Below are 13,131 nucleotides of genomic sequence, written 5' to 3'. Positions count from 1 at the left end.
ATTGCATGCTGATTTCGTCACTGTTCATTGATATCCATGACGTCTCGTCTTGTCTTAGTCACAGGTACAATGGTCGTCAACTAATATTTTTCATTTGCACCTTAATTCTCTTTTTTTCCCCTCATTGTAATTCTTGTTTGCTGCTTAAATACAGTATTGTATATTATGTGAACTGGCTGCTGTAACAATACAATTTCCTTTGGGATTAATAAAGTACTCTATCTATCTATCACCCCGTTGAAGGCCTGGATCGTGGCTCGAGTTCAAACTAAAAACTGGCCTCTTCTTCTCCTGTAGTAATGGGTTGTTCTTAAATGATTTGTTCTTTTCGAAAGAGTCTTTAACATGACTCATACGAACGAGTCGTCTTAGCGAGTGATTCCTTTGTTTAGGTTATGTACAGGAAACAGAAATGAGTTGTTACCTTTGAGTCTTTTAGTCCGAGTCGTTCGTTCTTTTGTCACGTGACTCCCATAGATACTATGCAGTGCAGGACACAGAAAACAGAATTCAGCAATTCTTTCTCAATGACTCTTTTACTCCGAGTCGTTCGTTCATTTGACATGTGACTCCTATAGACGCTATGCGGTGCAATAGATTCAAAAGAACGAACGACTCAGACTGGAGGATACGAGAGGTGAACTACTCATTCTGTTTATTATAATATGTCCTTAGCTGCATTGTAATATTTTCATTACTGGAACTAGAGCCAAAATTTGTGTATATAGACGTATTGGGGGTCTGTTTATTGAAAATGAAACATTTTATTTTATTTCTGATCAAAAGAACGAAATGAACTAAATGACTTTAAAAAAGATTCGTTCATTTTGATGAACGAGATTCAAAGAACTGAGTCACTAAAATGATCCAAACTTCCCCTCACTACTGCTCCTAACCACACACGCCCCTGTATTCTCCCCAGGGGGAGGGGCTTAAACCACAGTCAAGGCCAATCTAACCTGTAAGGCAAAAGCACATTTTCAGACTTGCTACAGCTATTCACAGACATTCTTAAAGACACAGACACACATTATGCGACTCTCAAGTGTGAAGTGTAAGACTCTATTCACATTTAAACTCCGCATAAGGGGTTTAAAAAAAAATGATATAACCCACTATCCTATAGAATAATAGTCTATAATTCAATAATTGCAACAGCATTTCTACTCTTTGATCTAGTTTCATTTTTAAGTAGCCCATGACAACAGTCACTCGGAAATATGTTGACCTTGAACTACAGTAATTATACTAGTTGCCTTAAATAGTTAGCTTCATTTATGCATTGTGTTAAAATTACATGGTTTCAAGCTGTTATATGGTAAAACGAAAAAAGTCAACACAAACATTAGACAAAGACCATCTTTAGTGGTTCAAGTACAAATGCTAAAAAATCTGATTAGAGTCAGTAACTCTATAAGGAGAATTTATCCTCCTGCAGTGTTAACTCATAGAGCTGATCCGCTGTAATTAGCAACAACTATGAAGTGAGTCATTTGACCCGGAATCCAAAAGTGCACCTTCCCTAACGTGCTTTTTTTACATAAAGTCTTTATTTTACTAGTTCACAACTGACAATTACATGAATATAGTTCACACAGTAGCAGACAGAAAAGTGTTAGTGGCTACAGCAGAACTTTCACATCACCAGGCCATTATAACATTAATAGCAACGTCAAGCTTTGTAAAGCACCTGAAACTAAACTACCCTTTCAGCAACATGCACTTCCTTTCAGACCTTAATACAGGACTCGACCAATCAAGTCCGTCCACAGCCTCAAAACATCCAATCAGGCGTGAGTCTGGACCTGGTTTTCTACTGAACACACAAGTTCATTACCTCACTATCACTTTGTCTAAACAGGAACGATGATCACACTCTTTGTGGCTCTTTACTCTCTGCTTTGTCTCTGCACAAATGGTGAGGAACTTTTTAAACTTTAATCTAAAATAGTCATTTTACATGTTTTACTAATTCATTAAAATGAAATATTAAACACTTTTTATAGGAAACACGTCTGACATCAAGGAGCTTTATGTGAAAACAGTAAAGCGTGGAGAAGCTGTAACTATGGAGTGTAACATTAGTGAGATCACGAATAAACTTAATTTAGTTTGGTACAGGCAGCGTTTTGGAAAATTGCCTCAGTTTTTGGCCAAACCGTATAATAACGCTCAGGGCTACACGTTCGATACAGGACTTAATGATATCCGCTTCAGTTTTACTGTAAATGATCAGAAATTTGACCTCAACATTAATAAAACAAGAGAAGATGATGGAGGAGAATATTTTTGTGGAGAAATGGAGGGAAACACGATAAGGTTCACATCTGGAACACGTCTGCAAATTCAAGGTAAAAACCTATAAGATAAGATAAAATAAACCTTTATTTGTCCCACAGATGGGAAACTTCAGATTCATACTATACTATACTATACTATACTATACTATAGTTAAATTTAGAATTATGCATAAATCTAACTTTATGGTTTATTATTTAACACCCTTTTATTGGTTTTATTTTTTTTATTTCTTGCATTGATTCATTCATTTATAAAGACCGTCCTACACTCAGAATGTTGAAGACAGAGTTTGTTACACCCCAGTGTTCAAACAGCAGCAAAGTAGAAGGTAAGAATTTTGAAAAATTAAATTAGTTTCCACTCTTAAATGTATTATGTATTTCTTTTAATACATAGTGCGGATTAATTGCAGTAATAATTGCAAAAGCCTTTAAAAATTCTGACCAATCAGAATTCAGAATCCAGAACAATAACCGTATGTCTCTCTGTAGGTGAGAGCTGTCCTGATAACATGAGCATTTTCTTCTGGCTTTCCATCTCAAGGATCGGAGTTCTCTTCCTCATGGTTATTACCCTCACCATGTCTACATGGATTTAAAATCAAAAAGCTTTGCAAAGAATGTTTTTAACTATGATAACATTAACCTTTTTCTATTTTTCTATTTCTATATTATAAATATATATTATTTTTATATTTATATTTCTTTGCTCTATAAGAGAAAGTTCTGTGGTTTCGCTCTAGTCAAATATTTTGTGCAACACAAATGTAATCGGCCAAAACACAGTATTGGTGCTGTTTTTATTCATATTTTTATGTAGTGGCCAAAGAAGCTACTTCTGAAGTTTATGTGACATGGAAGTGGTCAATCTCGCTTCCCTAAAAATTTCAGCCGTTTTTTTTTCTAAAGACGATTTTATATGTGACCCAAAAATGCAAATTATTCATATTACTTTGAATATTGATGTTAAATTCGGTTTTTGGTAAAGGCTTAAAAGGCAAAAAATCTGTGGTGTCCATAAACATGTCACATTCATAGGGCAATATCTTAACAGTTTAGAATTTTATAATACAGTAATACAGAAAATAATCCTCAGGTTTATGTCTTTTCATGTGAAATCTAATTTTCCCAAGTTTTATCTGAATGACAGTTAAGATCGTTGGAAGATTTGATTTAAAAAAGTTACAGACACTATATATATTTAGCATGCTATGTAAATAGCAAATTATATATTTGATAAAATTATAAACATTTATGCACGTTTACAAAAAAAAACATTGTATGGATCAGGAGATAATAACAAAGTATTATAAATACTGATTGTTTGAAGTGAGACAGTATAACGCTGAAAAATAGATTTAAAATCAGATATAAAATCATCTCTTCAAAACAACTGAAGTCAGAAACTTGACATTTTTAGGGAAGCGAGATCGGTCACTTCCATGTTGTATAAACTTCAGAAGTAGTTTCTTTGCCCACACACTGTATTAGATGTATTTATTTTATTATTTATTTTTAAACATCAGCACTAATACTGTGTTTTGGCCGTTTGGATTGTGAATGCAATTAAAATGCATTAAAAAAATTACTCATTGTTTCCAAATGAAAACATATTTTTAAAGTACTGAAGCCATTATGACCATTATTTCCACTCTAGTTATTTCCAATCACATTAATTTTATTTTCTGTGTATAACACTTTGAGAGAAATAATAAAGATAATGCAGTAGGTTTACTTCATTACTTTACCTAAATACATAATAACATATCTGTACTTCAGTAGTTTGATTAGCCAATACTTTCTATTTTTACTCCACTACATTCTTCAGCAAATATCTTTATTATATGGACTTGGTTACATTTCTGCATGGCATTGCATTACATAACTACTGTACAGATGTAGCAGGAATGTCGCCCCCTCCTGACTGTTATGTGTAACTTGTCCTCACTTAAATGCTTAATCATGTAACAGGAGCTGAGAGGGTTTGATGAGAGCAGAGAGAAAGAGAGGGTTTTTACTATGACATAAAAGCTACAGTGAGTTAATACAAGCTCAGAACTTTTTATTCTTGAGTAAAATAAAGAATTGTAAGAATTTTACATTTCTACTACTTTCACTTGATTGATGGAGGATCTCTTCTTTTACTCAAATACACAATTTGAGTACATTGCCCAAAACTGTGAACATTTAACAATGGAGATTATCACAAAGCAGCTTTAGAGAAATAAAATTCTGAATATAAATATAGATTTTATATATATATATATATATATATATATATATATATATATATATATATATATAGTGCTATACATTTATGCCATCAAGAACATGAGAGAGTAAGTAGCTCCTATTTTTTGACGATGGATCAAAGGCAGGGAAATCTGCGCAAACAACAAATTATTTAAAAATCAATAAAGAAGCTTCTGTTTGTTTGTTTGTTTTTTCATTCCTGTAGCAGGACAAAAGTTTTTATCTGTAAAGAATGTTTTGAAAATATTTTTTAATTAATCTGATGTATTATTAAATGTAAAAAATATTATTTTCATTAAAAAATTTATTTCTTTATTTCCATGTTCAGTACACTGTATTTATTTTTTTTTAGCCGAGAGATTTCATTGATTGTTATTTGGGAAAAAAAAAAAAACATTATTTGTGATTTGTGCTTTTCTAGTTTTCTAGAATTTAGTCATAGAAACATCTCATTGTTTTTTTTACACACCACATCAGATTTTTATTATTAACTTATTTTGACAGGTCAATTAAATATAATTGTAAAATTTAAATAATTACGACTCTCAAGGGCTTAAGACACAAGTTCCATCTCGTAAGCGAGCCCAATCCAGTCGAGATGTTCCGGGAAGTCCACGGTCATTTCTTCCCCAGAAAGACCTGTTCCAAAAATATTATTTATTTATTACTGCGCATCCTGAAGCTTAAAGTCACATGAAAAAATGTATAACGTACCGTATGTATGTATGTGTGTGTGTGTGTGGAGGCGTCAATCGAACGACTTACTCTTGACCACGCCCACACTTTCGTGCGTCACTCTTCCCCAGCTGCGTTTTGGGCTGTTAACTGATGACTTCACTCGGACTCGGTCTCCAACTTTAATCTTGGTCTGCTGAGCAGGAACTTCTACGATACGCAGATTTGTAGAAATCACATGGACGTTATTCCACTCGCAAACATTTTATTTAAAATCAGAGAGAAACTGGACTTAACTATAGCACTATAGCACATTTCTGATAAAGCTAGATAGTTTATAATATAAATCCTTATTTCATCTGTTTCCTGACTGATTCGCTTTATCACTTCCCTGTTGCACAACAGTTCTCCTAAAATTTGGGAGGAGATCCTGCCTGGGAGAAGATCCTAACCTCTAAAACAAGTGCTTAAGTTAGTAGCAGCAGCGGGATGAGGAAGTCAGTCTAGACCACTCTGTCCCAAACCAAAAAGTCCAGCTTCTTCAAGGGAATAGGAAGGGGCCCGCTGTTCTTGTGAGGGCCCAACATCCCCAAACCAACTGTGAGGTATAACCACCTCATCCACATCTCCATCCAGTAGGACGTGCCTGAGAAAGTACCAGAAACTCCTTGTACCATTTATGAACCCTGATGCAGAAAAAAAGCATCATCTCTACTGCAGAGATCGCCAGGTTCCTCACCATATTGTAAAGCGCCAGCCTATACACCCTGCAGACCGAATTTATTTCCACCATTACACCATTTTTTTTCCTGATCACTAAAGTTGACGATATGGATGGAGATCATTTAGGAATTAGAAAGATTCATCCACAAAATGGGTGGCACGGTGGTGTAGTGGTCAGCACTGTTGCCTCACACCTCCACGGTCCAGGTTCGATTCTCGAATCGGGTCTGTGTGCATGGAGTTTGCATGTTCTCCCCGTGCTTGGTGGGTTTCCTCCAGGTTCTCCGGTTTCCTCCCACAGTCCAAAGACTGAAGAGTAGACTAGCTGGCGTACCCAAACTGCCCGTAGCGTGTGAATGTTGACCGGAGGTTCTACCACAATCGTACAAATGGGAATAATAAAATGACCTCCACGCTCCTTAATTGGACTACAGAGATTCCTAGATGGATCGATCCACAAAATGATGGAAGCTGGAAACTAACACTGCTGACTCTGACCTGAGACCTTTTTCAATCTCGCCCTTATTCCTTAACATTATGAACGCAAAATTATATATATACAGTCTATACTGTATGTATACTGTATATATATATATATATATATATATATATATATATATACTTAAATGCTTTTGAGAATAAACAATATTTTAAAACAAAAAAATATGTTTTTAATTGTAAAAAATATTAAAAACAGAAATACATTTAATTTTATTTATATAAAACAACTGTCCATTTGAGTTGATTGTCTTCACTGGAAAAGGGACAATAAAAAAACCCAAGCTGCCCATACTTTACTAATAAAAAAAAAAAGACAAATGTTAATATCGTGTCAATCACCACATGTCGTTCTTTCAACAATAAAACGCACTATGAAGTATAAACTCAACACAATCATGTAGTGAAAATACTGTATAGTGTGAACAGAACCACAACATGGTGCTCTATAAGAAAGTAAGAAATGTTAAACTGAGCCTAAATATAAGAAACTGGAAAAGATGCATGTGGATAAAGAAATAAAAACAAATATGCAACATTAGGAATCATAACAAATACAGTAGTAGGGTACATATTAAACAAAGTAGCTTCTATATGAGAATAATTCCTTATACTACTGAATAAAACTGACCAATCAGTGGTCTGTACTGTTGCGAGCTCCGCCCACATGCACCTGATTGAGCACCTAATTTAGTGCTTAATTCCCTAAAGTCGTGAAATAATGTTACACCTATAATTTGCTGCTGAAGGTTGCAGGTTTATGTACCTGAGACATCAGCAGCAGTGACGCGCTCCATCTCAGACAGGAGACCCTTCCAGTTTTTATGTTCGGGGAAGTCCACGACCACAGTTTCATCAGTCACGGCTGTGAGATGGAGCAGATTTCAACTTATAATTAGTACTGATTATGATCAAACACAATAAATTCATGCCTAAACTTGATTTAAAAAAAAAAACCTACATTTGATGACGCCGACACTCCGGTGTGTGACGGTGCAGCCCCAGTTATATTTAGGAGTCTTCACAGAAGGTTTCACTCGAACTCTGTCACCAACCTTGATTTGGACTAGCAAAGGATAAAATAATAAAGATCAGGAACCAGTTGTTAAAGGAAAAAGAACTTTTCTGGAGATTAGGCGTCTTTTTCTGGAGATGAACTCACATTTTGTAAACATATTGTCAATTTCCTGCTTGCAGAAACTTTCCAGTTTTGCTTTAAACTCAGAAAGCAAGTTGCTCATTTCACTTAAAGAGACAACTGGCTCTACAGTCTGACGGGGCGGAGCTTCAGCTCCGGGGGGGCGGGGCATGCTCTCAAAGTTCTGTCAGAGGACAAAAAAAAAACACTTATTTATTTATTTACTTACTTACTTACTTACTTTAGTTACAAACTTACCCTACTTTTTCTTTGCGTATACACTTATACTTACTTTACTTAATTTATTTACGTCACATACTTCACTTACATACCTATTTTACTTAGTTAATTTAGCTTACTTCACATGCTTTTTCTCAATTATATTACTTACTTTACTCAATTTATTTACTTCATGTACTTACTTCACTTACTTACACATTTACTTACTTTACTTAATTATTTTACTTACATTCTTACTTAACATACTTTACTTATTTACATATTGACTTTTACTTCATTATATACATACTTACTTTACTTACTTTGTGTACTTCTTACTTGCCCCCCTACTTCACTATATTTTATTACATATTATATATAATTTCTTTCCGCTGTCAAGTAAAACAGGATGTACAATAAAAGAAAGAGAACCTAAATATGGAAAAGAAATATGCTAATATAATGACGTCTGAATAAGAAAGTGGCGACTGTAGGAATAAAGTCAGTCGAGTGTATCTCTACAATACTACTGGATTAATAGTGTAAGCTGTAATTATCATATTGTTTTCTGGTTTAATTTTACTAAATGGCTTCCACACTCATTATTCAGAATCCAGAGTTTTAAGATTCACAGATACGTTAATTTCCATTTCATTTGTTTACATCGTGCCCTGACAGAAAAATGGGCGAAGCCCTGATATTTGAGCTGCTAAATTCACTAAATAATCCCTTTGTTTGGGTTAATTTGGTGGGATTGGTTTTAAGATCATGTATAATTTTGATTTATTTAACCTCCACCCCCTGTGTGTAACTCCCTCACCACTTGTTAATAGCGCTTAAGTTTGTAGCTATATGTCTAAACCTAATTATTAAATCTTTCCGCACGCTCAACTCAACCCTGAAGATTCTCTTCCCTTTTTTTCTCAACATTTACACAGTACGCTCTTAGACACTTCCTGGTCGAATCAGACCTGAAGGAAGTAGACGTTATCCTCCGTCTGTAAAAGCTTGTCCATGACGTCTTCCTGTCCCATCAGCATGGCGATTTCGATCTCCAGCTGCTCCTGAAGATCTGCAGCTCGATCGTTGTAGATCTCCTCCTGATCTCTGATCCTGTTCTCCATCTCATTGCAGCTTTTCTCAAGGGTAGTGATTAGCGACCTAAAGGCTAGTGCTGTGTCTTCCACTGATTGCTCCATGGACCGCTGTTTAACAAAAAACACACATACAACTTTTATTTAAATTTAATAGAGATAAGTTTATCAGTTGACTGTTTATAGTTGACAATATAAACAAGTAACCAAAATAACCCAAACTGGCTGTAGTCCACTCCTTAGGGTTCAAGGCTATGCAGTTCCTACCTGAGACCTATGGCATAGACTTGACTTGGGAGTGGAGTACACTTGACCCCAAATCCAGTACTTTTGTTTACCCTCTGTACTGTACCCAGAAACAGATCAGCACTTCATGCTTGGCTCAACTTAAAAAAGCATAAAATAAAAGTAATAAAAAGCATTTCTTTACAATATAGGGACGGGTCTGACATCTTTCTACTGCACAGAATGTCCAGATGATTAAAATATAATGAAGGAACCCATTACAAGCACATAGATTATGTCTGATCCGACTTAGAGTCATGTCAACCACAGTATCTCAGGTTATTTGTAATAAATGGGTTCATATAATCATTTCCACCTGGACGTTTGGTCAGGAGCAGTGGTGTCAAAAGTATTCACATTCATTACTTAAGTAGAACTAGAGATACTAGGGTTTAAAAAGACTTCTTTAGAAGTTGAAGTATCAACTCAAGCTTTTTACTCAAGTAAAAGTGTAAAAGTACTGGTTTCAAAACTACTTAAAGTATAAAAGTAAAAGTAACGTGAGGGGGAAAAGCATTAAGGATAAACGCTTAGGCTGTTAATAAACAATTAACAAATAAACTAATAAACATTAGTGCTGTCAGAATGAATGATTAAACCAAGTGATTAATAAAAAAAATATATATACAGTATATACTGTTTATACTGTATATATCATTCCTGTTCCCTTCCTGGTGCTGTTCCCTTCCTCGCTGGAGCTTGGTTGTGACATTTCAGTCGAATCTTGAGTCTCTATCACGGACATCTTCGTCTACTTATCACAACCTTATAAACCGAAAATGCCATTTTATTCAAACGTCCTTGCTGGAGTGTGTGACTGACGTCATGTGCAGGTGCGATGGATCGCGTACCAACCCATAGGGTGTCGGAATGGTATGTTTATACTTCTCATCCAACCACAATCAAATTCGCTCCATCCGGATGAAGCTGAAATAAAATAGGAGTAACGAGGCCATTTTTAAAATGTAAGGAGTAGAAAGTACAGATAATTGCGTGAAATGTAAGGAGTAGAAGTAAAAGGTCGGCTGAAAAATAATTACTCCAGTAAAATATAGAAACCCAAAATTTCTACTTAAGTAAGGTAATGAAGTATTTGTACTTTGTTACTTGACACCTCTGGTCAGAAGGGATTCTGTAGAAATGAATGTGTTGTTCTTGGTCCTACAGTACGTATGTCCCTCTTCTTAGAACATTGGGGTGCATAAAACTTCTCCAGTACTCATGGATTATTGATTCACTTTCAGTAGCATGCTTTCTGGATCGCCACCATTTTACTCATTCGATCAGATTTCCAGTGGCAGTCCAGAAAGCATGCTAACGGGAGTGGATCAAGGGCCAAGCGTTGATGTGAACGGTATAGCGGGCAGTGGTGGCTCAAACGGTTACGGCTCTTGGTTACTAAATGGAAGGTTTGTGGTTCAACCCCCAGCCCCTTAAACAAGGCCCTTATCACTAATCCAGAAGTGCTGTGTATCCTGGCTGACCCTGAAGTCTGACTCCAAATTCACTGTGCTATAAAATACAAGTAACAAATAATTGAATTGTAATCTTAATACATGCACTCCATGTATGCGAAACATAATCCACTGAAGTGGAATAAGAGGAAACAATGACATGTAGTTTTGAGGCATCTGTTAGACACCCTCATCCAGAACAACTTTTTTTTTTTACATTTTTATCTCATTAGATACATGAGCAATTTATGGTTAAAGGCCTTGCTCAAGGGGTTTAAACTTGCGAAATTTAACAAAGTTTAACACAAGACTTAGTTTTTGATAGAAATGTGGTGTTTCTGGGCTGCTGTTTAAGAAGTCAATCTGTTTCTATAGAGCTGAAAACACTTTAAAGGAATGAATACTGTGTGTTTGGTCATTCGGACAGTGAGGTGTTTTTATAGCAACATTTGTGTGTGAGTGAGAGAGAGAGAGAGAGAGAGAGAGAAACTGCTTTAACCTGTTTGAGCAGTTTAGGTATACAGTGTGTAGATGTAGAGCGCCAGTTATTCATATGTTAAACTGACAAAAGCATGTTATACATCACAGTAATACGAGTCGGTGTGGATTGTTCTTCTATAGTAAAATTGTGTTAATGTTTAACCAGAAAAATAACATGTATCACTTTACATTTAATAGCATGTATGTTCTCTTTATGCTGCATTTCTTTACTTACTGCATGAGCGGCGTTGAGTTTCCTCAACTCGTCGAGCTCTTTCTCTGTCGCTTTGCGTTTCTCCACAAATTTATGTTTATTAGCCTGAAGTGTGACCTGTACAGAACCCGAAACAGTTAACCAAAAAACAGCACACACTCTCAAAAATATAGTGGTACTTTTCATTGTGTTGTACCTTTTTTTCATTGTTGTTGTTGTTACTCAAAGTAAGTTTCATCCTATTCAACAACTCTAATGATTTCATAACATCTCAAATTTTATATTTAGCCTGTTCTGACTGCATTTCTTAAACAAATTGATATGAAACATTTCCTCGCTCATCGTCTATACCGGGTTGGAGAGGGGCCTGGAGCCTATCCCAGGAGACTTAGGGCATGGGATGGGGTACACTCTGGACAGGGTGCCAATCCATCACAGGGCACACACACACTTCAGGCAATCTGGGAACGCTAATTAACCTTAGGCTTCCCTGAGGAAACCCACCAAACATGAGGAGAACCTGCAAACTTCATGCACATAGACCATGAAGTGAACCCTCGACCCTGGAGGTGTAAGGTGACGTGCTGACCACTAGGCCACCGTGCCGCCCTTTAGCTGACATGATTTATTTATTATTTTTAATTTCCCACTGATGATGTATATGTCTAATCTCAACCAGCTTATTAAATAATAAACAATGCACCTCCTACAGATATCAGTAACATTTTCATCCCGGCTACAAAGAAGCGTACCTTTATTTCTAAGCGTGATCTGTAAAACTGATTTCCAAAAAGGTAAAACCTCCCACCTGTTTCTTGTCTCTTTCCACCGCAGTTAAAACCGTGTCGTGGCCTTTGTGCTCGTCCATCAAACAGCTCATACAGATGCAGGAGTTGTCGAAGCGACAGAACACCTCCAGCAGTTTGTCGTGCTTGGGACACATGGGAATGATGGTGGCGTCGACCAGCTTGTGTCTCTGGAGGGCAGGGAAGTCGTGGTGAGGCTGGATGTGCATCTCGCAGTAGGACGCCAGACACTCCAGGCACGACTTCACCGCTTTGAGCTTTACAGTCGTACAGAAGTCACACGCCACCTCTCCGGGCTGAGCGGTGCACCGAGCAGGAGAACCGTCCAGCTTGGTGCTCCTCAGCTTCTCCAGGATTTCCGCCAGCATGGTGTTCTTGTTCAGGGCGGGTGTTGTGGAGAATTCCTGCCTGCACTGAGGACAGCGAGACTTACTGAAATTATCCAGTGTCCAGTAGTCTTTAATACAGCTCATGCAGTAAGAGTGTCCACAGGGGATCGTCACAGGCTGCACCATCAGCTCCAAACACACCGAGCAGTTGTACTGGTCCTTATCTCTCAGCAGAGCCTGGGCCATTATTATTGTTATTATTGTTGTTGTTGTTGTTGTTGTTGTTGTTGATTGGAGAGTCTGTGTGAAGTTCCGGAGTCTTTACAGAAATCAGAAACACTTCCTGATCTCTCGTTGATTCCAGACGAAGTTAAAAACACACAAACCGAAAGTGAAAGTGATCGCGCGCGCTGGAGCTCCGGAACAGTGCGGTGACGTCACACACAAAAAAAGAAGAAAAAAAAGTCACGCCGGTGGAGTTCAGCCTAATTATACAACACCATGGATTAATGACTTCAAATACAATATTGAAAAAATCCCGATTGTTGAGACGTAAATGTAGTATAATATCAAGTGGAGCGTATTTTAATACTTTATTTTAATACACTTTATGTGTATTAAAATATATATATATAATATATAATATATATATATATATATTGG

At 36.5% G+C, this 13,131-nt stretch overlaps 1 protein-coding gene and 1 gene segment (V, D, J or C); one reads left to right on the top strand and one right to left on the bottom strand.

The window, feature by feature from the left end:
- Positions 1–1,866: 1,866 nt before the first annotated feature.
- Positions 1,867–4,541, top strand: LOC128514613 (Ig kappa chain V-III region MOPC 321-like). The segment is given in 4 exon segments: positions 1,867–1,918; positions 2,007–2,351; positions 2,558–2,629; positions 2,793–4,541. Coding segments are annotated over 4 exon segments (576 nt in total).
- Positions 4,542–4,611: 70 nt separating this feature from the next.
- Positions 4,612–12,867, bottom strand: LOC128514612 (E3 ubiquitin/ISG15 ligase TRIM25-like). Its single transcript, XM_053488402.1, has 8 exons — positions 12,142–12,867; positions 11,355–11,450; positions 8,778–9,011; positions 7,612–7,771; positions 7,411–7,515; positions 7,216–7,314; positions 5,319–5,438; positions 4,612–5,192 (listed from the first exon to the last, which is right to left on the bottom strand). Exons 1-8 carry the CDS (start codon positions 12,712–12,714, stop codon positions 5,107–5,109), a joined length of 1,473 nt encoding a protein of 490 aa, XP_053344377.1. The 5' UTR covers positions 12,715–12,867; the 3' UTR covers positions 4,612–5,106.
- Positions 12,868–13,131: the final 264 nt, after the last annotated feature.

Source organism: Clarias gariepinus, chromosome 27, assembly GCF_024256425.1.
Source record: "Clarias gariepinus isolate MV-2021 ecotype Netherlands chromosome 27, CGAR_prim_01v2, whole genome shotgun sequence".
NCBI classification, from domain to species: Eukaryota; Metazoa; Chordata; class Actinopteri; order Siluriformes; family Clariidae; genus Clarias; species Clarias gariepinus.
The sequence above is the reverse complement of the archived record's forward strand: the minus strand, read 5'-3'. Positions and strand labels throughout refer to the sequence as shown.